The 27,033-nt window shown below is 41.0% G+C and overlaps 1 protein-coding gene across 2 annotated transcripts in view; it reads left to right on the top strand.

Annotated features, from left to right (window-relative positions):
* The window catches only part of ank3b (ankyrin 3b), a 148,297-nt gene that overhangs the window by 73,003 nt on the left and 48,261 nt on the right, over nucleotides 1-27,033 (top strand). For both annotated transcript variants that reach the window (XM_037544457.1, XM_037544458.1), the window contains exons 14-24: nucleotides 143-241; nucleotides 790-987; nucleotides 9,037-9,135; nucleotides 11,204-11,302; nucleotides 14,109-14,306; nucleotides 16,209-16,307; nucleotides 17,529-17,627; nucleotides 18,230-18,328; nucleotides 19,450-19,545; nucleotides 20,499-20,571; nucleotides 20,736-20,795. In XM_037544457.1, coding sequence (XP_037400354.1) covers nucleotides 143-241; nucleotides 790-987; nucleotides 9,037-9,135; nucleotides 11,204-11,302; nucleotides 14,109-14,306; nucleotides 16,209-16,307; nucleotides 17,529-17,627; nucleotides 18,230-18,328; nucleotides 19,450-19,545; nucleotides 20,499-20,571; nucleotides 20,736-20,795 — 1,219 coding nt within the window. The remainder of the gene's footprint in view (nucleotides 1-142; nucleotides 242-789; nucleotides 988-9,036; nucleotides 9,136-11,203; nucleotides 11,303-14,108; nucleotides 14,307-16,208; nucleotides 16,308-17,528; nucleotides 17,628-18,229; nucleotides 18,329-19,449; nucleotides 19,546-20,498; nucleotides 20,572-20,735; nucleotides 20,796-27,033) is intronic.

The following is a 27,033-nucleotide window of genomic DNA, read 5'->3' on the forward strand; positions in this document are numbered from 1 at the left end:
GGATGGGAGGGAAACAGGGGGTGGCATTATATAATACAAACAAATGCAAAATGATATAGGATAAGAGCTTAGTGTGGCAGTGCACTGCTACCTTTTCCCACAAGCTTTTATGCTGAGTTGTTTGTGTGTGTGCGCGTTGTAGAGGGGAGAGACAGCACTCCACATGGCTGCAAGGGCCGGACAGACAGGAGTGGTCAAATTCCTGGTCCAGAACGGAGCACATGTCGACGCTAAGTCCAAGGTAAGAGAAAGAACGAAGAACGCATTTACACAGAAGTATTTTGATCGCTAACTGTGCAATTCTATGACTGTGGCCTGGAAGAAAGGTGGTGGAACTTCCATGCGTGTTGTGAGGTGTCTGGGCAATATTTTTATTGTTATTGTGATAAATTATGTCACAGTATGCTTTTCTGAGTATACCGTGGATATAGTCAGTACTTAAATAACTCTGACTAACTACGTTTCACTGCAAAGAGAGCGTAATTAGTCCTGTTTAATTGGATTTAGTGCATCGCAAAATGTGAAACACTATGTAAAAATCTTTGTGGTCTATTGTGTTTTTTTTGTTCTTGCATGGTGCTACAGTTCCTGTTTGGTCTGTTCCAACTAATGAAATCTCATAAAAATTATGCGTATATATATATATATATATGTATATATAAATGTCTTAATGTATTGTGATATATTTTTGACATATTGCCCACCCCTCTGTTGGCCTGCTCTACTGATTTACACCCCTGCAGGGTTTGTCTCCTTGTTAAAGGAGCAAATGTGTTTCTGTTTGTGTAGGATGACCAGACGCCGCTGCATATCTCCAGTCGTCTGGGAAAGCCTGATATCGTTCAGCAGTTGCTGCAGCATGGAGCATCTCCGGACTCCACCACCACATCAGGATACACACCTCTGCACCTGGCTGCGCGCGAGGGACACAAAGACGTGGCTTCAATCCTGCTTGACCAGGGTGCTTCACTGGGCATCACCACCAAGGTCAGTAACACACACATGTACACACATACATGGGCATTAATGTCTGTGGTTAGCTGATTAAAGTGTGACTTACTATTCACTTATTCATGTTAAGACTATGAAACTAGGATACAGATAAAGTCATATTCAAAAGTCTGAAAAGACCCCAGTTAAATTACATCTTTGAGTGGTATGGGTGTGTTGCGCTGGTATGAGTGAATCAGCTACTCATACCAGAGCAATATATACTATCATGCCACCACCATGCGAGGGTCAATGAAGTACTACACCACCAAAATAATGCCAGCTCTGTGGGGGTCCTGAACAGGGCAAAATGGGGCAAAATAAGCAGAGAAACAGATGGACTACATGGGCTGCTCAGTGCACACTGCTCTCTCATGTTTGTGGGAACCTACATGTAGGTGTTAGTAGTATTAAAAGTCTGTCTACATTTTGCAGTACTCTCGACATCTGTGGTGCAGTGCCATGTGTTTGTTATGGGCTGCTGCAGGTCAGGCTTGTATGCTTTTCTGGTATCTCTGGAGGTGGTTGGCACTGGTCAGCACTGATGCTGGCCAGAGCCAGCTGTGCTGTGTGGGAGGCATACACACACATTTCCTGAATAGATTTTCCACTGTCCTTTCAGCACTTTTGGGTGCCAGCAGATGATACTCTTTAAAGAGCTCTCAGTTCATTAAGGTCTTGACTGATGAGCTCTCTTCTTCCCTACTGTTATCAACTCAGGGAGCAGTGGAAAATACAACCCCATTTCCAAAGAACGGGACGATGTGCAGAATGTAAATAAAAATAGAATGCAATCATATGCCAATCATGTAAAGGAAAATACTACAAAGACAACAAATCAAATGTTGAAGCTGAGATTGTTGTTGTTTTTAAAAATTGTTTTTTTTTGTTTTTTTTTGATGCCAACAACACATTCCAAAAAAAAGTTGGGATGGGGGCATTTTTCCACAATGTTTCATCACCTCTTTTAGACAGACAGACAGACAGACAGACAAATACATACTTTATTGATCCTGAAGGAAATGTAGTATTTCACAAACTCTGTAAGCATTTGGGAACTGAGGAAACCAACTGCTTTGGAAAGTTTAAAGTGAAATGGTTTTCTGTTCTTGTTGATACAGGATTTCAGCTGCTCAACAGTTCGGGATCTCCTTTGTCGTATTTTTTATTTCATAACACGGCAAATGTCTTCACTGCTGACAGATCAGGCCAGTTTAGCACTCAGACTCTTTTAATACAGAGTAATGCTGTTGTAATACATGTAGAATGTGGTTTGACATGGTCTTTGCTGAAATAAGCAAGGTCTTCCCTGAAAAAGACGTCATCTGGATGGCAGCATATGTTGCCACAGCCTGTATTTATCATTCAGTATTAATGGTGCCTTCACAGATGTGCACGCCACCGATGCCATGTGCATGCCAAGTTCCCCTAAACCATCATGAATACTTGCTTTTGAACTGTGCACTGATTATAAGCTGAGTAGTCTTCAGCCCGGGGGACACAGCATCCATGATTTCCAAAAAGAATTTCAGATGTTGATTCGTCGGCCCACAGGACACTTTTTCATTTCCCCTCAGTCCATTTTAAATGAGCTCAGGCCCAGAGAAGGTGGCAGCGTTTCTGGATCCTGTTTTTATATGGTATCTTCTTTGCATTTTAGAGTTTTAACTTGCATTTGTGGATGCAGTGACAGTGCACAGTTTGCAGAGACAGTGGTTCTCAGAAGTGTTTCTGAGCCCGTGCAGTGATTTCCACTACAGAATCATGCAGTGCCACCTGAGGGCCCAAATATCACGGCCAGCAAATCCTGGTTTTTGGCTTTGTACCTTGCATACAGGAATTTCTCCAGATTCTCTGAATCTTTTAATGTTATTATGTACTGTAGATGATGAAAAGCAAAAGTGTTTTGCTATTTTGTGTTGGGCAAATATTTTTGAAAAAACAATAGAAATAGAATAAATACAATATTTTCATGGGGTTTAAATGATTTAATGGGGTTTAAATGATTTGCACATCATTGCATTTTGTTTTTGTTTACATTTTGCACAGCGTCCCAAATTAATGCCCTTTTCCCTTTGTCCCAGATATAGTGCATCAACCAGGACTTGTTTGGTGTTTGAATTTGTTTCTTTTGTTTTGACTGGATGAAAGTAATGAAAACTTATAGCCACTAGTCATCAAACTGCATGCCTAAAATGGACAAAAACATGGACACAATCCAGGTTCCAAGGTGACGTTAGAACAGTTCTTAGCTACAGGACTTATCTGTTTGTACCCGAGTCAGTGACAAATCAAGATTATAACTAGAAACAATCCTGTAAAAAAGGATGTGTTGGATATGCAAGAATTTATTCAGTGTATTGATTTTCATAGCTTTCATAATGGAAAAATAGTTTTTGAGTGCAAACACACTCAAAAATGCCTTTTTTTTCTTCAATATTCCTGAAAGGACTTCCCACCATGCTGTTGAATCATGAAGGTCACTTAAAGTGGTCTTTATGGGCTCTCGAGTGGCGCAACCATCTAAGCGTTGGCCCTATCATCAGGAGATTTCACAGGTCTCGGAGGAAGCCTGTGTTAACCTTCACCCTCCTAGAGCTGATAGCATCGTGTGAGTGGGCGAGTCCTAACTAGCGGGGAGAGAATTGGGTAAAAAACAACAGAAGAAAAAGTCATCTTTATGGTGCAATAGATGAGAGCAACACATCGAGGTATTTTGCCCTTGCCCAAGGCACCTGCCCCTTTTTGGCTGTAAGCAGCTTCTCTAATTTGACTGGTGGTTAATACAAATGCTGAGGACAATTTAATAACACAAAATAAAAATACCTTTCTGATTTATAGTCTGTCAGGCAAACAATCATGTCATGATATAGAAAATTTTATATTCATATAGTAAAAAATGAAAGAAATAGGGGCTGATGAGTGTTATGTCTGTCTGACTCCATCAAAGTTGACGAACCACCCGACCCGACGCTGGACGTCTTATATTTATGATATAAATATATATTTATGATATATTGACTGGACCCTAAAGGGAGAGTGTGTGTGTGTGTGTGTGTGTGTGTGTGTGTGTGTGTGTGTGTGTGTGTGTGTGTGTGTGTATGTGTGTGTGTGTGTGTGTACTGACTGGTCAGGTCCAGTTTAACTGGACAGGTTACCCCTTTATTCTCTCTGCGGAAGGCCTGAAGTCACAGATCTCTCATTTTGATGTCCTTTGTTCTTCAGGGAAGTGAAGAAAATTAATTATAAACTGTTTTTTGTTGGGTTTTTTTTTGACAAGCAAAATGTGAAACAGCAGCTTTTAGGCATGGTGCCACTAGTATGTCCAGTTTGTCGCAGGCACTCTAGCTGGACTTGTTTTCACCCAAAAGAGGGCATGACCATTCGGAGGAGAGGGAAGTGACGTGTCTGCTCTCATCTTTATTAAGGCCGTTCCCTTTTTTTAAAAGCATGTCAGAATAAAAGTCCCTTGTATTCATTTGTGCCATGTGACATTTGAGGATATCCAAATTTACTGAGAAGTTTTTCAGTGAGTTGAACACTTTCAAAGTTTCTCTATCTTGCAATATGATTTTTATGACAATATTTTTAAATAGGTGACATAAGGCAAGGCAAGGCAAGGCAAGTTTATTTATATAGCACCTTTCATACACAACGGTCATTCAAAGTGCTTTACAAATGAAAAAATACAGAAAAATGTAATTAATCTAAATAAAATAAAATTTATGTAAATTAAAAATTAAAAAAAACATGATTAAAACAATAGATATAAAAGAGATAAGAGTGCCGTTACAGGATAAAAGTGGATTAAACTGAGCTAAAGGCCTGCTCAAACATGAAGGTTTTCATGTTTGCATAATGCATATATGCATTCACATCAGGGAGGTATTGCTGAATAATGTGATGTATGTCGTGTTTATTAAATTATTTATTTATTATTTATTATTTATCATTTATATGAAAATAATGGACACTGAACATTATGTTTATAAGTGTATTTTGCAGCAATAGAGTGCAGTACTCAGGTTTCAAACCCACTCATAAATTTTTTCTGTGGCTGGCACTTCTTATCCAAGAAAGGAGGTGATCTATCAAAGCAGATGATGGAGCTGTAAGAAGATGACTAAGCAGTTTGAATATTAGTATATTAAACGGCTTGAATCCAAGCTATTACTTTTCTCATCGTGTTAAGAAAGAGGTCAGGACTAGCACAGCAGAACAGAAGGAGTTTGACGTAGTACTGTGAAACGTTTTGTGACTGATCGATGTTCCTTTGTGGAGGAATTGCTGTCAGTGTGAGGCCGATTAGCATGGAGACCTGCACGTGTTTGTGCTCTTCACAGAGCTTGTATGGGTCTGAGCATTTCTGCAGTAAAGCATTTTAGAGTTTGACGTTTGAATTAATAAGGTCTAAAAAATATTCCAATTTGACTTTAATTCTAATTAAAATACTAATAGTAATTCCAAACAAAGCACTAATAGTAAACAGATGGAATGACGGAATGCATTAGGTGTACAAAACACAGTGTATGCACTAAAGTGCCACTGAAGATCTCTCTGTTAATGTACTGTATTAAACAGACGCCACAGTTCTGTAGTACGTGACCTGTAGCTTAAAACTCTCCGTCTAAATTCTTGAAGATGAGCAGGCAAATCTCAAAGCTGATCACCTCAGCTAAGATTTCGCGCCCAGTCACATTGTAACTTTGTAACAGCAATCGTATTACCGAACCTGATGACTTTATTAAATGAAACTGAAAGTAGTGGTATGCAATTCGAAATTCATCCTGGACGCAAGTTTGGTCAGAAGCATTATGCCACAAATAATGTGACGTTCAGACACGCAAGCATTATGTTAAGTGATACTATTTTAATCCCACAAATGGGGAAATTCCACCTCTGCATTTAACCCATCCACACAGTGAAACACCACATACACACACACTAGGGGGCAGTGAGCACACTTACCCGGAGCGGTGGGCAGCCCTATCCACGGTGCCCGGAGAGCAATTGGGTTAGGTGTCTTGCTCAAGGACACCTCAATCATGGACTGTCAGCACTGGGGATTGAACCAGCAACCTTCCGGTCACAGGGCCAATTCCCTAACCTCCAGCCCACGACTGCCCTGAGCCTGGGATATGTTAGTCATGTCTCAAATGAAAGCACAACAGCTCTTTTACCATCTTCTACTCTTTAGTTTATTGCGTCTGAAGTAGTCAAGTTTGTTTTCAAGGCAGTGGACATAAAAAAAGGCTAGAATTCTTGGGTTACATTTACATTTACAGCATTTAGCAGACGCTCTTATCCAGAGCGACTTACAAGAAGAGCTTTGTCAATCTAGACAAAGTATCTTTGCTAGTTACCAAAGCCTTGGCCTAACTTGGACACCAGTATGATGAGGCCTGACTAAGGAGATGCCTGGCTTGTTCCATGGTGCAGTCTTCCGGCTTTGCCTTGTCTGCGTGGATTTCCTCCGGGTTCTCCGGTTTCCTCCCACAGTCCAAAGACATGCAGTCAGGCCAATTGGACATGCTACATTGCCCCTTGGTGTGAGTGACTGTGTATGTCTGTCTGTCTGCCCTGCGATGGACTGGCGACCTGTCCAGGGTGTATCCTGCTTTCTGCCCGATGACCGCTGGGATAGGCTCCAGGATCTGATGGAGAAGCGGCTTGGAAAATGGATGGATTTGAATGAGTAACTCTGCTCAGGGCTTTCATTTGACCACCTCAGTGTGTATGTGTGTGTGAAGGTGACCCCCAGTAAAGCAGAATGATGACGCACCCACACAGCTTGAAACATCTGTCATATAGTTGTCTGTGTCTTCTCTTGGGCTTGTTAAGCCACATATGCCCGGCTATGACGCAGAGACTGTTGTAGAGGATTCTGCAGATGCGACCTGATTCAGGCAGCACCGCACTCTCCACCCCAGTTGCTGTATTTCTGTAGCTGAAGAACAAAACATCTTTTTTTGTCCAGCATGCTTCATGTCTTTGTGACTATGACAGACGTACCAAAGCCAAACATGGCTGAAAAGCTGCCCGGTCTGACGGTGTGGGAATGTGCTGAGGGAGGAACAATTGATTGATCGTGTTTACTGGAGCAGTGACCTCATGCTACCCTGCTCACTGCCTCTAACAGAACAGATCCATATTTGAAAATACTAATACTAGTAATGTAAACGTTATTAAAATGACTATTGTAGTAATGTTTTTAAATGTTATTTTAAAAAAATACATATTAAAAAATACATAAATTTCATGTTACAGTATCATTGTAATAATCATATCACGATATGATTAGGAAAAGTTCTAACGTTATTTTTGTATTTATTAGTTTTTTGGTAATTTCTAAAACATTTTTGGTCATTTTCTTAAAAGACATAAAATAAATAAAAAAGAATATAAACAAAAGCACAATGTCTATGCAAGAGTAAACAAAATGATGTAAACTGCATCTAAGACTGCATCTCGATATTAAATAACCTGAGCATTACAAGTGTATTTATCTTGTGTTTCTATAAAAAGTGCAACATCTAGTCTTGTGACTGAATTGAGTGTGAGGGGATTTTCTAACGTGGCTCAGTCACTCCCAGCAAAATTCACTGCCAAACAGAGAGAGACTCTACAGCAGAATAAAGGTGTGTTCCACAACCGAATAGAGGCGCAAATTGGAAGCTATTAACATCCTTAGAATCGGCACTTGCAGGTGCTTGAATCCTGTGGGGAAAAGTTGCTGCGGAGACTGAAGTTTTCTCCACAAGGCTGACGTTGGCTTCCTGTTCACCAACGTCTTATTACATTTTTCCATTCCATCTTAAATGGAGCAGCAGGAACATGTAAGTACATTTAAGGTGAAAGGGAAAATTTGAATAAGAAGCTGGCTAACTTTAGGTTTGTGTTTTCTTCAGTTTCATCAGTAACTGACGCCTGTGGATGAACAAATGAGTTAGCGTATTTGGGGGGGGGGGGGGGGGGGGGGGATGGTCATGGGCTAGAGGTTAGGGAGCTGGCACTGTGACCAGAAGGTCACCAGTTTAATACCCAGAGCCAACAGTACGTGACTGAGGTGTCCTTGAGCAAGACACCTAACCCCCAACTGCTCCCCGGGCGCCGTGGATTGGGCTGACCACCGCTCCAGGCAAGTGTGCTCACTGCCCCCTAGTGTGTGTGTTCACTAGAGTGTATGTGGTGTTTCACTTCACGGATGGGTTAAATGCGGAGGTGGAATTTCCCCGTTGTGGGATTAATAAGGGTCTGTTCATTTAATTTATTTGAGGTATTTTATCCTTGCATTAATCTCAGTGCACTGAGTTCAGGATTGACCACTTTTTGTCTGTCATTATTGTGCTCAACTGAGAAACCTCGCCATCACTAACAGCCTTCCTAATCAAGCATCCAACATAGGCCATTTTTTCAGCTCTGTGTGCTGCACATGGTTATATTCATGGTTAGCACTTTAGGAGTCTATTGGAAACCTGTCCTGTTATCATGTAAATGTGGAAAAAACAAATTAGAACCTTTGAGCAAAATGTTTGCTGCAGGTTCTGTACTAAATATGAGAACATATAACATAAGAGAGAAACTAACTTGCATATAAAAACTCGTTATTCACTGTTTGATTTTTTTTGCTTTCATGGCGATATAAACAGATTTGCGTAGCCAGTGATTGTCACCAACATCGTAATGTTTTTCTTGCTTGGTGCTGCTTTAGTGGAGGTGAAAAATGTTGAAGAGCGTTGTTCTGTTAGCAGTGTCATATTGACCTTCACTTGAGCTCTCTCACACTTGGGGAAAATAGATCTGTTACACCACTGTTTCACCTTTGGCAGTAAACCCAAGTGGCCTTGACTTACTCAACAGGAGGGAAATTGTGAAACACGGATAAGGGCGTTTCTCTCCATCACACTGACTGTTCTGCTTAATACTGCTTATTTGTTGCAATCTCTCACCCCCTGACAGTGTGTGTTTACAAAATTGAGACTGATTTCAGGTTAAGTTTGTGTGCCGTTGGTTCTGATCAATACTACATGCTGTTTTTTTATCCAGAAGGGATTCACTCCACTACATGTGGCAGCTAAATATGGCAAGATTGAGGTAGCCAACCTCCTGCTGCAGAAGAGGGCCCCTTCAGATGCATCTGGAAAGGTAATGTGGCCCTGTAGAGAACTGATTCAGAGCGTCTGCAGGCCTCTGATGTATGATGTGTACATCCTGTCAAGGGTGATTGTGTCATTGCTGCCTTAGCACCTATTCTGTTACAACAGGAATAAGACCACAGTGAACAGTGGAAAACGGTTACAAAGGCAACGGCAGTTTCTTCTTCTTCTTTTTTTTTTTAAACCAAATTACAGCCTTTTTTTAAGCACTTAAATGCTGCTCTTTTCTGAGAAGGGAAAATTGAAGTCAGGCTCCTTTGCACCTTTCAATCTGTGGTGTAATGAGTGGAGAGGTTTTATAACCACTCCTGGTGCAGCCCACTGAGACTATGAGCGTGACATGAGACCAGAACTATTAGACCATTACATAACCACCTGTACAAAGCAATACGCCTTCTAATCTTCAACCTTATTGCTCTGTGGAAAGAGTAGACATCCAGCTGTTGCTATGCAGTAGTGTAGAAGTTTATACTTTCATAAATTGCTCATAATGCTGTTCTGAGGTTTCCCTGTGATAGTATTGCACTTGTGGTTACCCAGTTTTAATGATTTTGTTGCTGAGAAATGTGCTACTGTGCTACTGAAGTAAGTTACAGTGCTAAAACTGCTATGCAATATTCCACAATTGTTGTTATATGTATACCTTATGATAGGAAATAAAGAACAAAAAGAGAATGTATATTACTTGCGAGGGACTACGGCAATGTTGAGATAGCACACTTGGAGGCAGGACGCAAGTGCAAGTCAGTTACTTCATTAGAATGATGGTAAAGTAAAAGAAACAGAGAAAAACCCAAAAGACAAATGATCAGACAACAAGAACCTACAACTAGAAACTAATGATGAACATATAGTACATACAAGGCCAAGGAAAGCACAGGTCAAACACAAGGGGTTTAAATACTTGGGTAAACAACCTACCTGGGAATACTTGAAGAACGCATAAACAGACAAGACACAGGTGCAGGACATGATGAAGGGGCGGAGCTAGTAAATAACAGGGAAACATAAACACATGGAGAAACTAGACTGGGTAGATTACAGAGGGGTGGAGACAGAATAAACCAAACACAAACAAATGCACGTGGCAGAGGCATGAGGAAGAATGTAAACAAGATGGGAAAACAACAGCAAGGCAAACTGGTTTACAGCTCCGTGGTCACTTGAATGGGCAGTGATGAGTTTTTTTATGTCCCTGCTTTCCACTTTTATTGCAGCAGCACAGGTAGGTGAAGCTTGTAGGGCCACAGGCTTAATAATGAGTTCTTAGAAGGTGATGAGTTTGATCCCTCATAATGCTACTGCCATCTGTGGCTGGGAGATCACAGTTGGCCTCTCTCTCTCTCTCTCTCTCTCTCTCTCTCTCTCTCTCAGAGTGGGTAGGATGGCCCTCTCTCTCCCAACATCCTGCATGATGCTATCCAGCACACGCATCTGTTAGCTGACACAACAGAGTGCACAGTTAGCTCCTACAAGTGTATTAATCCGTCCAGTTATGTTGCTTTAGCAGCAGTTTGGCAGCAGGCTTCACGTTTGGATTGACAGTGGACCGGTCACCATCAGGGAGGTCTCAGAACAAATGATGGGGTGATTAGGACCAGGGAGTTCTGTTCATCAAGCATCGTACGCTGTAAAAACTCAACCACTGCATCAGTTAGACAGCTTTACAATGCAACTAATGGTGAAATGGGTTTCCTTATGGCTGCTTATGTTTAAGCTTAAGGCTTTGTGTCCAGTAAAACCAACCCAATCAGGGACTGTTGCAACTTGCAGTCTAAATTTTAGTACAGCACAAACAACAGCACTACTACTTGTATGTTCTCTATTGATAAACTGAGTTAGTCCACAGACGTCTGTGGTTCTTCCAGGCTTGAAGTCACTGAATAGATGTAGTAGTGAGAATGTAGTAAAGCTGATAATTGATCTTGTGCTCTTTCACACCTTGTTTGTCTCACTCTTATTCACATGCTATTGTGTGTGTTTGTGTGTGTGTGTGTGTGTGTGTGTGTGTGTGTGTGTGTGTGTGTGTGTGTGTGTGTTTGGATGGGTGTTCGTAGAGCGGACTAACTCCACTGCATGTAGCTGCGCACTATGATAACCAGAAAGTGGCACTTCTCCTCCTGGACCAGGGAGCCTCCCCCCATGCTGCTGCCAAGGTACTACACACACACATACACACTCACAGACATGCTCACACACTCATATAACCATTAGCACATGCATGCGATGGCCATTTTGAGTAATATACTTTGCGCTTTGCTTACAGAACCAATTTATTAACAGAAATAATGTCTTCCTTTTTATATGAATAATTGGGCAGCTGCTTAAAAATAAACAAATTCATACTCTTGCCCACTCTTAGTACGTACATATCCATCCTTAGTACATAAAGTTCAGACAGCCCTAGTAACCTTAGACCAGACACACATGCTTTTAGTCCACATTCCTTCCTTTTTCCATCATACCACTTGCAGTCCAAACCAAAACCTCAGAAGTGTGTGTATGTCCTCATCTACACCCCCCTTCAGGCTTGCTGGTGTGGTGCGGGTAAGTTCTAGCAACCTCACACTGCTGCTGTTGTTATCTCTGGTGCAATGGAAGTCCCAGTAATGAGCAATCCACCCTCCAGGCAGGGTCCCCCAGGATGACTGACTATAGCCTATTTAGAAAGCAGCATACCAAACCAATTAAAGGCTCTTCTCAGAAAATGCTCTGTGACAATATATATATGTGTGTGTGTGTGTGTGTGTGTGTGTGTTTATATATACACACACGTTTCTAACTTTTGCTATCCCTCAACACACTCACACTGTGCTTAAATTAAGTCCCAGAGCAGGCTGAGTAACTGATTCCTTGATAAAGCCAGGAGATGGCTGCAAACCCAAAACTCTCCTCAGTGGACGACTGAATGCTCATAATCAACCAGCAGTGCCTTGGGCCTGGAACACCAGCCAGGCCATGATGCCAAATGCTGCTTTCATGACGAATAAAACTTTTGTGATCTGTTAAGACAATAGTTTGGCATAAAAACGATACATTTACAGTTTTCCTTTTCCCCCCGAAAGAAGTCCAACATCTGAGATGTGCTTGGTGTCAAAAGTTAATTAGCTTTTGCTCTGGAGTTGTGAGACTAAGTAATGGAGTTTTATACCCACCAATAAGCATCGTGTGAACTGCATGTCCAAATCATTACACGCTTGCCTCAAACCATGTCGAGGGCAAAACTGAGTAGCTTTGATTTTTCACTGAACTATTTCTTTCTTACTTTTCAGTTGTTCTCCCCCCTTTTTGTTTGTTTGAGCTTGAAAGGAGCATCCATGCGTTGGCCCTTTCCAGCTCTTTGTGTTGTTTTTTGTTCTTCCCCAAGCAAGCCCACCGGGGGCTCTCAATGAAGATGGTGACCCAGTTCTCTCTTTTGTTCCCCTCGTGTCGAGTGATTACCAGAGCTGAAGTGTGGAGAAGTCTGGCTGACATGCATTTGGCCAAGGCCAGCCTTCCCTGCCGTGACATCACTGCTGCCGCTGGCCTGCACATTCACTGGCATTTAGGAAACTCTCTTTTTTCTCTCTCTCTTCTCTCTCCAAGCCCAACGTGCAGTTTTTCCTCGGCTCTCAGGCTCTGCCATCATCCGACCCTCATTTTTTTGGGTTATAAAGAGTGGGCTTACTGTTTTGGAAATGCCATAAATCTGTGGGCAGCAGCAGCGTTGGCGGTTCGGCAGCTCATGGTTTTCACAGTTGTCCTGCTGGGCAACATGGGAAATGTACTTCCCTGCTGCCTGGGCTGAGGTCACTCCTCACAAGTAGGACGTTAACGCTGAGTCACAAAGGAGGGATGTAGAGACAGCTTTTCTGCGTAATAGAATAAAGCTCCACTTCCAGCCTTTCATCTCTGCATAATTTATTCAGAGTACACAAAGTCATTCAGATCGGTTTGATGTGAATTGGTGAAGTGTACAGACACATTGTAATGTCTGCAGTGCAAGCATTGCCATTTCATTTACCTACACATCTTCTGATATCTTATATGTAATGCTAATAATTGTAAATACAAGAAGAAGAAATAGATCCAAAAAAATATTTCTTGAAAGACTATTTTACCTTTTAATTTCCTACATGTAGATCTTTTTAAATGTTTTTAGACCAGAAGCCTATCTCAGAACTATTGTAAAACAATACTAAAAACATTAACTGGTAGCTTTCAGAGGCATTGTGTGTGGTTGGTTAGTGTAGTGGGTAACACCTCTGCCTTCTACGCTGTAGACTGGGGTTCACCTGGGCAAACACCCTACACTATACCAATAAGAGTCCTTGGGCCAGACTCCTAACACCACCTGTGTAAAATAATAAAACTGTAAGTCGCTCTGGATAAGAGCGTCTGCCAAATGCTGTAAATGTAAAATGCATTGAACACTTCAGACATCTGGGTCATTTCACCACCACTGTGAACAATTTTGGCACTAGATTTCTCTGGATTCCCCACATTTTACATAGAAGCATTCTGAATCACTGGTTACGTCTTAATAATGCCTCCATCGGTGGTAATAGGAAACTGGCCATTTTCCCAACGTTACTAAATATCAAAAAAACCTGACAGAATAAAATAATCCTTTCTTTACTCGTTTAAACAAAATGTACTGAGGATATCCTTCCATTTTTATTTGTTTGTTGATGTTCAGTGCTTGCATAATTCAGACATCCCCTGAGGGCAGATTGTTATTATTACTACAGCTTCATTCAATAATACATATGGATGTATGTTGTTTGTTTCATATTCAGTTGATCTTAAGCGGTGTCTTCTGAATAAGCTTTGAATAAGTTTTTTCTCTTTTTATTCATTTTATATGCTGAAAAAAAAATCTTAATCTGGTCTTGGTCTTGACTCAGACTCTGTTGCCTGACTATGTGTCCTGGTATTGCCAAATTTCTCATTATCCTCTTATTTGTGCTCCCTCACTCTTAGAATGGCTACACGCCTCTGCACATAGCTGCCAAGAAGAATCAGATGGAGATTGCCACCACACTTCTTGAGTACGGAGCAGACACCAATGCCATTACCCGGCAGGGCGTTAGTCCTCTTCACCTCGCCGCCCTGGAGGGCAATATGGACATGGTCACCCTCCTTTTGGCCCGCGATGCCATCATCAACCTTTGCAACAAGGTGAGCGCATTTGACTAATTCTTACTACAGAATTAAATACTTATTATAATGATTCATTGTCTTTTTTGTAATAAAATAAACCTTAATCACAATAATTTAATGTGATGTGTTAATATACTGTTGAGCCAAAAGTCTGTGGACACCCCTAATTAATAATCCTAATTATTAAGTTCAGGTGTTTTAGGAGAACACTACCTATCAGAATGCATACTGCCAACAGTAAAGTTTGGTGGAGGAGGGATAATGATCTGGGGCTGTGTTTTAGGGTTTGAGCCTCTGAGTTCCAGTGGAGGGTAATGTTAATGCTATAGCATACAAAACATTTTAGACAATTGTAATCCAACTTTGTGGCAACAGTTTGGGAAATTCCATTTCCTGTTCCAACATGACTGTGCCCTTGTGCGTAAAGTGAGGTCCATAAACCACGGTTTGATGAGTGTGGTGTGGAGGAGCTCCAGAACACCTTTGGGGTGAATTGTAAACTTTTTTGCCGAAATGAGTGCCTGACCTCACAAGGGCTCTTTTAAATTATTAAGGACATTCCCACAAACACACTTTTTAAATCTTGTGGAAAGCCTTGTCAGAAGAAAATAGACCATTATAGCTGCAAAGATGGGCCAACTCTATATTAATGCCTATGGTTTTGGAATGGGATGTCCAGCAATCTCACAGAGCTGGACGAAGTACACAAATCATGTACTTGAGTTAAAGTTGAGACCCCCAAGGTAAAATATTCCTCCAGTAAAAGTAGAAGTTCCTCCCTTTAGACCTCCACTTGAGTAAAAGTACTAAAGTATTTCCCTTCAAATGTACTTAGGTATAAAGTAAAAGTACTAAAAGAGGAATTCTGGCTCTGATGTCCTGTTATCATTTTTATAACCAGACTGGCTTCATGAACTCATTTCAGGTGAAAGTCCTCCAGCGTCTCTCTTGGTAAACCAGTCTTTTAATAGAACGTCATTAATTAGTGACGCTGACGTCTATTAAAATGATCAGAAGCACAAAACACTGAAGGTAAACAGTTTCCATCAGGGAGAACCGAGTGGCTCTGAAATCACTTTTTACACACAAGCAAAGTTTCAGTTTCAGATTTATTTACAACTTAGTTCCAAGTTTAAGTTGAATAAAAACTGGCTTTAAACTCAGGATCACAGATGAGCTCCTTTACTATGTTGATCTGTAGGCGTCTGTTCATAAACATAAACCAGCCCAAACTCATTTACTATAAAATGAAATGGTGTTTGTAGAAATTCAGAAAAAAGCCGCGTCAGTCTCGACTGCATATGTGGACATATTTCTATATTGAGCTCTATTTACACAAAGTTAGGTTAGTTCATCATTTATGTCGAACAGACTCTCCCAAAGTTTTACGCTGCTGCGCTGACGTTGAACCGCGTGCTGCACTGGGTCGGTCTGACCAACAGGTCAAAACCAGCTCTAAACAAAGTGACCGCTGGGCCCTGATTGGTGCTCTGGCTTTGCGCTTCTTTCGTTTTGACATGTGACGTTTTTATACACACAGAAACCAAAAGGAGCGACAGATTTCTCAAAATGTAGGAGGAAAAAGTCGGATATTAGACTCTGAAATGTAGTGGAGTGAAAGGAAAAAGACGCCCAGAATGGAGAAACTTCAGTACAGATACACCAAAAATACTAAAGTACAGAAACTAATTACATTTACTCAGTTACTCAGTTACTGTCCACCACTGCAATCTCATATATGTGATGGTCAGTTGTCCACATACTTTTGGCCATATAGTATATCTATTAACATCACATTACAAATAATTATTGTACAATTAGCTATTTTTGTCTGCAACAGCATTATTGTGGCAAAATCGCATAATGCATGCCTATCTTGGATTTTTAAATGTTGAAATGGTTTGTCTTTCTGTGTTTCAGAGTGGGCTGACTCCTCTTCACTTAGTGTCGCAGGAGGACAAAGTGAATGTGGCAGAAGTGCTGGTTAACCATGGCGCTGTAATAGACCCTGAGACCAAGGTACGCTGCAGGACTTAATGTGCCTTTTTTAGTGGCAAAGCAATCGCAGCCATCCAAAATCCAGACCTAGCAGCTAATGTGAACTCCACTAAACACCTCACACAAGGGAGCACTCTGAGTGATAGCACACGCACTCAGAGTCCAGCCATTGCCCTCACGCCTTCCTGCAGGTTGTTCATGCATAAACGAGGAGCTGCTCAAGGTCACTGGGTGCAGCTCTAGCTAGAAGGAGAGAGGGAGTCATGCGGCCAGTGTACCGATCAATAACTCCACAGACCACAGAGTACACGCGCCCAGAGCTTTCCACACAGAAGCACAATGAGATTAAGGAAGAAAAGGAAGTCGACAGAATAAAGTTTAGTCTTCACAGAGCACCGAAGATAAAAGGAGAAATCACAGTAAGGGTGAGATTAAAGCAGCCTAAAAGTGTGTGCCTTCAATGGCAACGAGAGGTTTGCAATTATGTTGTACTTCATTGATGCTCCAAGGGTTCCAAGTTTGCCTATTTTGCTACCTAGCACCATTACCCTTCTTAGTGCAGGGGTTCTCGCTTCTTCGCCAAGATGCTACTACACACACACACACACACACACACACACACACACACACACACACACACACACACACACAAACACACACACACACACACACACACACACACACACACACACACATACACACATATATATATTTTGATGCCATCTCTAGGATTTACAGAGATTAGGCCGAAAAAGAGGAAATGTCCAGTGAGCGGTCAGTTGTGTGGATGAAAATGCCTTGTTGATGTGAGTGGTCAGAGGAGAATGGGCAGACTGGTTCCAGATGATAGAAAGACAACAGGAACTCAAATAACCAACCAGAATCTCTGAGGAACGTTTCCAACACCTTGTTTAAAGTCTGCCATGAAGAATTAAGACAGTTCTGAAGGCAAAAGGGGGTCCAGCCTTTTACTAACCTAATAAAGTGACCGGTGAGTTTATATATATATATATATATATATATACTTACTATATAGGTGTACTTTGTAGTTCTGTGATGCCTCTTTCATTGGCCATCTCTGCATCTGAGCTGAAGTAATTACTCTGATCAAGTTATTTTAGCCGAGTAAGTGCAAGATTCAGTGTGTGAGCAGTGACAGGGTGTAGAAGAAGAAGAGGTTCACTGAGTGAATGATGTTATCTCTTACTCCCTGTCCCTCTCTCTGTCTTTCTCTCTCTGCAGACGGGGTACACTCCACTGCATGTCGCCTGTCACTATGGCAATGTGAAGATGGTGCACTTCCTCCTGAAGAACCAGGCTAAAGTCAATTCTAAAACAAAGGTGACTAGAAATGACAGCGCCCTTGCAGATGTATACGAGATTTACTCAGTTGCACACAAAAGTTTGGGCACACCTGATCAAATGACATGTTTGGTTATTTTCAAAGCAAAAGTAAGTCAGCACATCCTTTAAGGGACAATCTAATGTCGGATTTGGAGTTTTCCAAACCATGTCATGTATCTTTACGGAAAAGCATCACACGCGTAGACTCAAAAAGAAGGCTCAGCTCAATTATTAGGTCTTACATGCAAAATCCAAATTATACTGATGACAATATGATGATAGTAGTAAAAAATTTACTTACAAATTATAAGTTCTCTTTGAACCCTCTTTCAACACACAACCGTAAGGTTAATCTTCTCAGGGAAAGGGTCCAAAGAACCACGAGTATCGTAAAAGAGGTCTTAAAATTCCCAAATCTTACATAGTGAAGCTTAAAATGTTTCCCTGTAGAGGATGTGGTTTTAACAAAACATATCATTTGGCCAGGGGTGTTCAAACCTTTGCATATGACTGTATGCCCATACTAATGTGTGGTGTGACTGTGTGTTTATTTTAGAATATTAAAGGTCTTTTCTGCTCTCTGTTTGTCTGTTGTGTAGAATGGGTACACACCCCTGCACCAGGCTGCACAGCAAGGCCACACACACATCATTAACCTTTTGCTGCAGCATGGAGCATCCCCCAACGAACTCACCGTGGTGAGTGTTCATGACTTTCTAACTTGCAGCTGAGACTCAGCAGAACTTTTCAGAACAACACAAGCCATTCAACACAGAAAATGTACATATTGCACATCTTTGCGTAGACTTGAAACCCAGCGCTCTTGGTGCAAGCTCTGTGTTCATCCCAGCACACTGTAGACACGTCTTTAGACCTGCTGTCCTCTTTATAACCTTTAGGAGTCTAGAGTTATTGTCATTTTGCATTATGCTTATTTGCATTTAACACATTATTATTATCATTTTGCACTTGTTCCAATGAGCTGCTTCCAAACACAAATTGAGTTACAGACATTACAGACATCCAGCTCTTGAATGAGCGGTGAAAGTCCGCTTGTTACTTTTGCGGAAAGTAGACCAATTGCACTTTTTTTTATCTGTTAGTACTTGATGACATCTGTCCATTTGGTTATTTGTTATTTCTAACTCAAGTTCCTTAACATATGCACATTGTCAATTATGTGTTGTTTAGGATGTGACTGAGAGGAAAAAGATAGAGTAACCTTTATCACAGTCGTGGGCTGGAGGTCAGGGAACCAGCCTCTTTGACCGGAAGGTCGCCGGTTCCATTTTCAAAGCCGACAGTCCATGACTGAGGTGTCCTTGAGCAAGACACCTAACCCCCAACTGCTTCCCAGGCGCGGCGGATTGGGCTGCCCACCGCTCCGGGCAAGCGTGCTCACTGCCCCCTAGTGTGTGTGTGCTCACTAGAGTGTATGTGGTGTTTCACTTCACACATGGGTTAAATGCGGAGGTGAAATTTCCCTGTTGTGGGACTAATAAAGGTCACTTTATCTTATCACTAAATAGACTAACCTGACATTAGATGCAGAAAACAAACTAACGTCAGCACATTTTCCACTGAAAACAAGACAAGTGCTTATAGAAGCACCAGATGCATCAGTATCCAGTGTGCATAAACAAGTAAAGTCGTGTAATTGTGAGTTTGCATATGTATTTCTACACCTAAAACACCTACATCTAAAAACACCTATACATGTCTATTGTAGTCACAGTGTCAAAAACAGAGAGCTTAATATCATGTTTTTGGCATTTGTACAATTAATGTTGTTTATTGGATTTTTTCTTTTTTTATGCAGAATGGAAACACGGCTTTGTCCATTGCCAGGCGGCTGGGTTACATTTCGGTGGTGGACACTCTCAGGGTTGTGACGGAAGAGACGCTGACCACACTGGTGAGACTCCAGGAGACCTTATACATGACTGCAGCTCTTTTTAGCAAACCGGGGCCTTGCGATCTTAAGATTGGGATCAAATTCAGTTATTTATTTAGCTGGAAGAAAACTGTGTCTAGAAAGTTTTTCATAAACTGAAGTTATGTATAAACCACTTGTAACGAGTGATCACACATTTTTCCACCCATGAACATGTTTTCACAAGCGGTTTTTTCACGTGATCCCATTTTTCCATGTAATAACACATGCAGAGTGTGCAAAAACGTGTTTATTCACATATGAAACGTGTGTGTTTATAAATGTGTGTGTTGTTGCGACAACAAACCCCCCTCTCCCCTACCTCAAAACCTCTTTGGAAACACACCACATTGAAAACGTTAGCATGTGTTCAAAACCCTTTTCGAGGAAAAAAATACTGGTTAACACTATCGCCTCGCTCACAGACAGGAGTACCACTGTTATATAAGTGGTGCTGTCACCGTGGCAACATATACATGTCTGCATGCCGCTATCAGTCATGTACCATTGCTGTTCTGTGATTGTTTCAGCACCAACATCTGAACACTTCAGCTTTGTTTTCACTGATTTTAGACAGCAGAATCAAACTATGAGCATCATCCTGTTTTTGAGAAATTCAAATAGTAAGAAGAGTAAAGCTGCATATAATGAAATTGGTATGAAAAAATACTTTTGTTAACGCAAATTGAAACAGAAAGACTTTCTTATGACCCCCTGTTGAGACCAGTTGTTTGAAAATGAGGATCCCTGCTGAAGTCGGTTGAAAGAAGCAGAAGTACTGGAAGAAGGAGCTGTCACTTTTTTTTTTTTTTTTGGCAAACAGCAGCTCCACTGAGGTCCAGTTCAATTCAGCCGTGCCAGAACAACCTTTCAAAAACTGTGAGGACATCAAGGCAAAGCTGTTTCATTAGTTCAGTAACGTTGCTCTTTTGCAGACGGTAACCGAGAAGCATAAGATGAATGTTCCAGAAACAATGAACGAAGTTCTGGACATGTCTGATGACGAAGGTAAGCTTTTGGCCACACAGTCAAGCTGTGAGCACTTCTTTCTTCATTCTTATGTTATTGTTTTATGTTCATTTTATGCTTTAATTATTTTTAATGCTGCTTTTATTTTTGTTAATCCTCTTACATGGATTTTACTTCTAACAGCTCATGTTTAAATTGTACAGTTCGTAGAGCCAATGTACCCGAAATGCTCAATGAGGACTATATTTCAGATGTTGACGAAGGTATTTTTGAGTTCATTTCATTAGTCTTTGAAGCTCTTCTCTAGATACTCTGAGCTTTTGTGTTGTTCTCTTCTCCACTCACCCAAAAACTAACCAAATTTCTTCACTCACCGTCCCACGCCTTGTTGTCACGGGTGCTTTTCTGCCTGCCGCGCGCCCGATGCGGCATAGTCCTGGTTGCTAGGCGCACCTCACTTGAATATGAAATGCTTGAATATGCAAATATTGCTTTTGTGCTGTACACGTTAAATCTCGCGGCTGGGGTTTCTTTAAAACTGTATTTGGGGGCGATTGGAATTGTACTCACGTATCCACTCGGTAAACACTGACTCAATAGGCAAGAGGGTTTTCTTAGGGGGAAGTAAGGCCAGGCTTTGAAGGACTCGCCTATGGACAAAGTCGCCTATATGTTTGTTTGGCCACCTTGGTTCTGGCCCATTCTGTAGCCAACAGCAGAAAAGGAGAGAGCTACATAGCAGCACTCATCCTGTCATTTAACCCAAGCTTAATTAGTGTTACTTGTTGTGTGCAGGATATCACAACTTTCTCAAACTGTCAGCTTTTAAGTTTCACATTATCTAAAGGCTGCTTACAGAAGGACTTCATGACACGTGGCGCAAGCATTGAATAACGTGTTAATAAAGCAATGCTTGAATATGCTATATGGTTATGGTCTTTCAAATGTATTAATACGTATCTTTTAAATGTATCTTTTTACACTAGAAAGCCTTTTTATACAGTCGTAAGCATCCTTTTTACCCATCATACAGATCTAAGTCCTTTTTCTACCAACAAGTTTATGTGAATTTTGTTTCACTTTCATTGTTAAAAGCTAACAAATGCCTTTCACTAGTGTGTGCATGTATGTGGGTGTGTCACTGCACGGAGGGGTTAAATGCGGAGGTCTAATTCGATTCAAAAGACTAATTCGATCTAATTTGAATTCATATGATTTGTTTGTAAATACAGTGCCATGCGATTTATTTATATACTTTCAAAGACAATAGTTAATGCAATTAGTCATCAGGGGTTTGAGTTCTGATTAACAGGACATGAAAACATGTACATAACACGGAGCATATGAATACACTTGCCACTGAAATGTACAAGTGAATGTATATATATATGTACAAATGAAAAAAAATGAAATTTACTACCTTAACAGTTACATTACCACCATAACAGGCGATGCTTGTTATGCTTGTCAAGTGTGCTTGTAACGGAAAGATTACATGTGACTCATTAGACAATAATAAATTAGGTGTTAAGGTTCAGGTTGTATGTTCAAATCCCAGGACCGAGGGGGTATACCTAGTTAACCCCTGTCCGCTCAACCCTTGCCAGCCCTCTGCCCCACCACCCTGCTGGCGACGCTGTGTTCCCAAACTGGGCATAGTTAGACAGCAAAATGATATATATGTATGTTATACTTCCCCCCTCGAATCTAAACCTAGAAAGTGAGGTCCTAGCCAACAGGTGAGAATTATCAATGTGTAAGTTGAAGGAGGACCTGAGTGAAAATCCAACAAGCAGTATATTAATTTATTTGTTTGTTTGTTTGTTTGTTTGTTTTTTGCATAAGCTTAACTTCTTGAATAAGCTCAAACTGTAGAGGTAACCATAGATACAGTACTAAAAAATGAGTTTAGCTTTTGACTAAACTACACTAAGTTTAGATCATTTAAAACAGCTGTTCAGCAAATTGCCTTATATTTTTAAGCTGAATTGCAATATTTTATAGTGCATACTTAGCTAGGCCTCTCACTTAGAAGGTCCATTACTCAGAATTGATGCCTCATAACAGTAACATAACAACTGTCTAAAGTTTTTTTCTGTCATCAGGAAAGTTTTTTGGCCAAATCATGTGGACCATTCTGCTGATTTCGTTCAAAGTCAGAGTTGAAAAGTCATTTCTTTCTTTGATCTGACTTACACTTTAATCTAAAACCATTTGTTTTGAACGGTCCTATACCTTAGTTATGTTTACTAAAACAGATTACTGAACATTCCATTTTGCCGCTTCTATCTTTACCAATTTGGCGGTTTTGATAAACTTTGAGCATAAGATTTATCAGCATTAAAAAATTGTGTTATTATCACAAGTTAAAATGTAGGTTTTAGGGTTTGGGACAGCCACCACCCAATAGAAAATACCCTATAAAAGATGATTTTGTATATATTTAGCTTATTACTATTTCAAATAATGCCTTTGGGTGAAGTCTGTCATAACAAAATCATTGTGCATGTCTAAGGGCTGAATACTTTTTTTTTAGTTGTTTTTTTTTTACTGTGGAACTGCAGTTTGGACTAACTCAGTAGAATGGTCCATATATGGGCCAGGCTCTAGTATGTGCATGTTCATGTATGTATACATAGAGTATGGTGTGGGGTCTAGTTAATGTCAACTGACACTTCTGCATGCTCCCATAACTCAGATAGCTTCTTATTCACACATTACTCCCCGGCCCGAAATAAACTCGCTCACATGCGCATAGTCAACCCTTCGGACATTCACTCTGGATCCATTAGAGCAAATGCTTTAAATGATTCCCTGAATGCTGGACGCAGACTGATGATTACTTTTAGAAGACATACTAATTTGATGCGGGCGATGAAAAGAGTTTCACAGTCGCTGCAGCTACATGGCTACCTGGCCAATGAATGTGAACAGCTGTGTCTGTGTCTTGCCTCTTTGTCACTGGGCTGTGGTAGAGCTCTTTTTAGAGGAGAGTGATCCAGTTGAGTGAGCGCCAGTGTTTTTTAGCTAGCAGGCCCTGCAGTGATCAAACTGCCAGCCACTTCTCAGCCTCCTTGTAATGTCTTCAACAGATGTTGCATGAGATCATGTGAACTCAGAGGAAGCCTCTGTGATCATGAACCGATGAAGGGTTGATATGGTAATGATGGTTTAATGATGCCTTCCTCTCATTTATGGTCAGGATTCATACAAGTCAGGGATCATTGAACATTCTCCCAAGAAGTCCCAAGGATTGCAGTGTAAAGTAGTTGTATAAAATTATATTTATATTATTTATAAATGTATAGTTATATTAAAACGCCTGCAGTTAGAAAGTTTGAAAGACAAGATTAATAATAAAACACAGCTTAATGACCGAGAGTGACCTAATATTTGGATTAGGACCGCCCCATTTACGTTGAAAAGGTTAATAGCTGAATATATGGCTGCAGCTTAAGAGCTTTGAAACCAAAATCAGCTCCCATATGTGTAGCTGAAGTTTGGACTCTTGGACTCTCGTGCAGTCTTTGGCCTATAATCAAGAGGCTCCAGTCAGGTGGCAGTCGGAGTGCCCCTCCCACATGGCTGGGTGTCCTCCTGCCAGTGAAGGGGGTCCTTTTGTTCCCCTTTCTGTTGCTTAGAGTCGGTTTACAGAACACACCTAAGACTCAGAGCCATAGAACCCCCCCACACCCCCCACCGAACACATTCACTGCCCCCTGACCTCATCCTCCATACACAGCCACTCTCTATTGTGCTGGGGTACAAGGGGCTGGTGTCCAATCCCAAAGCAGGGGGGTTGGAAAGGGGGGGGGGGCATTACTGGAGTGTCCCGGAACTTTATCCTACTACTGCTGTGAACTCCCGCCTAGTCCATAGCAGCTGGGGGGGGGTGTTCCCGTGCATGTGTCCGTGAGAGAGTGCGCTCAGAGCAGCAGGACGAGCGGGCAGTTTCAGGTGGTCCATACAGGGAAGTGGGACATGCGGATATTCCTGGGGATTTTTCATCTGATCTGATTGCATGGATTTGAAGCAGCACAGCCAGACTAGCTTTTTATCCTGAGGACACATGGAATGAACGGAGCGGGATTGGATATTCAGACCTGTTGAAAACGGTGGAGGAAGGCACCATGGCTGCTCAGATGTGTAAGAGAACACCGCAGAGTGAGTGCCACTCTCGCTGGGTTTGTTTTCAAGCCCTACATATGCGTGATAGATTTAGCAGTGCAGCGCAGGCACGGCAGCCCGAGCGAGGGAAAGCTGATCTCAGATCACTCGCTCAGAAAAGTTTTGCTGACACTGTCGAGTTTGCGGTTTGAAAAGAAAGGCTATTCAGAGGGCTAGTCAATGGTATGTGTTTCTCTTTTTTCTTTAATACAGGCAGTGAGGGCGTACGGGGGGTGGTCTACATTCTTTTATGAGGCATATACATAGTTTAGGGGATAAAAACGTGAGTGTCGGTTATGGTACAGCAGTAGTGGTTTGACGGGGAGGGGTTGCCGTGGTAATAAGCAGCGGGGGACGGGGAAGCATTGTCACTGTCGGAATGCTGTCCTAACCCCCCCTCAGTTTCTCTCTCCCTCTTTTTCTCTTGTCTCTAGTCTGCACTTGCTGTAGCTCTTCTCTTTTAACCGTACTAGGCTGTTTGCTAGTCCTGAGCTTTAAGAGTGAACAATAGTTTGCTTTTCTCAAACTCACACTTAATGTCTTCTGTTATGTCCTTCTTTATGGTTTTTATCTGCCTGCTCTCTCATACTGTATAAGCAGAGATTCTCAGCTTTCCATCAGGAGAGTGTACCGATTTCACCGATTCACCAGTTACACTGGAATGTGTTAGTCATTCAGAGTGGTTTTATGTGAAATGCGCCAGCTAAAGAAACTTGTCAGTCAGGATTGTTCACAGTGCTGTTGATAGGAACCAAACCATGCATCCAAAATATACGTCACAGAAAAGAATTACACAAAGTACTTACAAATATGTTGTGTTTTGAGACAGTGAGACAAGATTTTTTACTTTAGGGTTTTATCTAAAACATATTTTTTCAATACAGTTGTTGTTGAAAGATGAATCGTGTAACAACAAAATTCCCAAAGAAAACCTTTTCCAGATTTACGACTGTTTCACTGTTACCAACATTACATATAAATATATAGTTGTGTGCAAAAGTTTGGGTGCCCTGGTCCAAGGACATGTTCTGGTGAGTTTCTAATTAAAAATAAGCACACATCACATTTTAATGCACAATTATTTTTTAGGTGTTGAATTGAACATAAAATGTTGCCTGTGCAAAATTAATGGCACATGTTAGTTTGAATGTTATCCACAGCATAGACATAGGGCAGTGGAATTAGCGGGAGAATGCCGTATTGAATTTCATGGTAGAGGATCACGTAGAAAATCAACAAAACTTGTAATTTGATGGGGATTCAAATTTTTTGCATACAACTGTAGGTTTACTGTAGTTTTGGATAATAAATAAATGGGCTGTATTTGTAATTACAGGCACGACCATCAGAAATCTGAGTTGTTAAGTGTCTCTACTATGAACCATTTCTCATCAAACCACTCTGCGTGACTATGTTTGCATTTCATTAATTCTGTTACGTAGAAAATTAGAAATATCTGTGCATCCCCTTTTTAATAACTACAGCATCTGGATTACTCTCCATGTTTTGATGGAAACGGAATAGTTTCCTTTTTTTCGCATTGGAGCAATGAAGCTCATTTAGCTGACAATTAGTGAAAGCTTGTACCACCAGTTACCGCGCATGCCTAAAACATCATGCTTACACCTCAAACTGAGTTGTGTTGAGTTTTTTTAAATAGTTTTAGACAGAAGACTTGAATAGACTTGCTTATGTAGTTCCTGATGTATGACATAAAAATGATCTATGAATATTTAGGATTAGAGTTTAGTGAATGTAACTGCTACATGATTTAAGGTGAAACGGGAAATCTTTATGAACAGTACGAGATCAAATGAATTGATTTCAATCAAATAGGGCTTTACTACGGTGGCGGCCGCTGGTTTAACTCCAAAGTTACTGCAGATATAAACTTGGATGTAGCATTTAAACAGTTTATATGAGCATTCTTGTATTTATATGTGTGGGTTTATACACAGCTCACAGTAACCAGCCCAAAAATGCTACCATCCCACTGGGAATTGTCTTGACTCTGCCCGTTGCCCACTCCGACATTATTACTAGGCCTTTTATGCCATCTGCTTATGTAAAGTGTGTTATACTAAGCAAGTCTGTTTCAGATGATGTAGTAACTCCAAGCCTTTTGAAGCAAGGGTGTGATGGTTTAAGCATGCTGTTTATGCCATACTAATTGATAGAACATACGTTTCCATTGCTAAATTAGATTTTTTCATCAAAGTATTTCTTTAATGTTAAAGCTAGGATAAAATAAAGCAGTTCTGACAGCCTGTGGAGTGCCTTATCCGATGAGTGTGGTAAACTAGTGGACTTGAGTGATCATCACTTTTACCCTAA

Source organism: Pygocentrus nattereri, chromosome 13 (genome assembly GCF_015220715.1).
Source record: "Pygocentrus nattereri isolate fPygNat1 chromosome 13, fPygNat1.pri, whole genome shotgun sequence".
Lineage (NCBI taxonomy): Eukaryota > Metazoa > Chordata > Actinopteri > Characiformes > Serrasalmidae > Pygocentrus > Pygocentrus nattereri.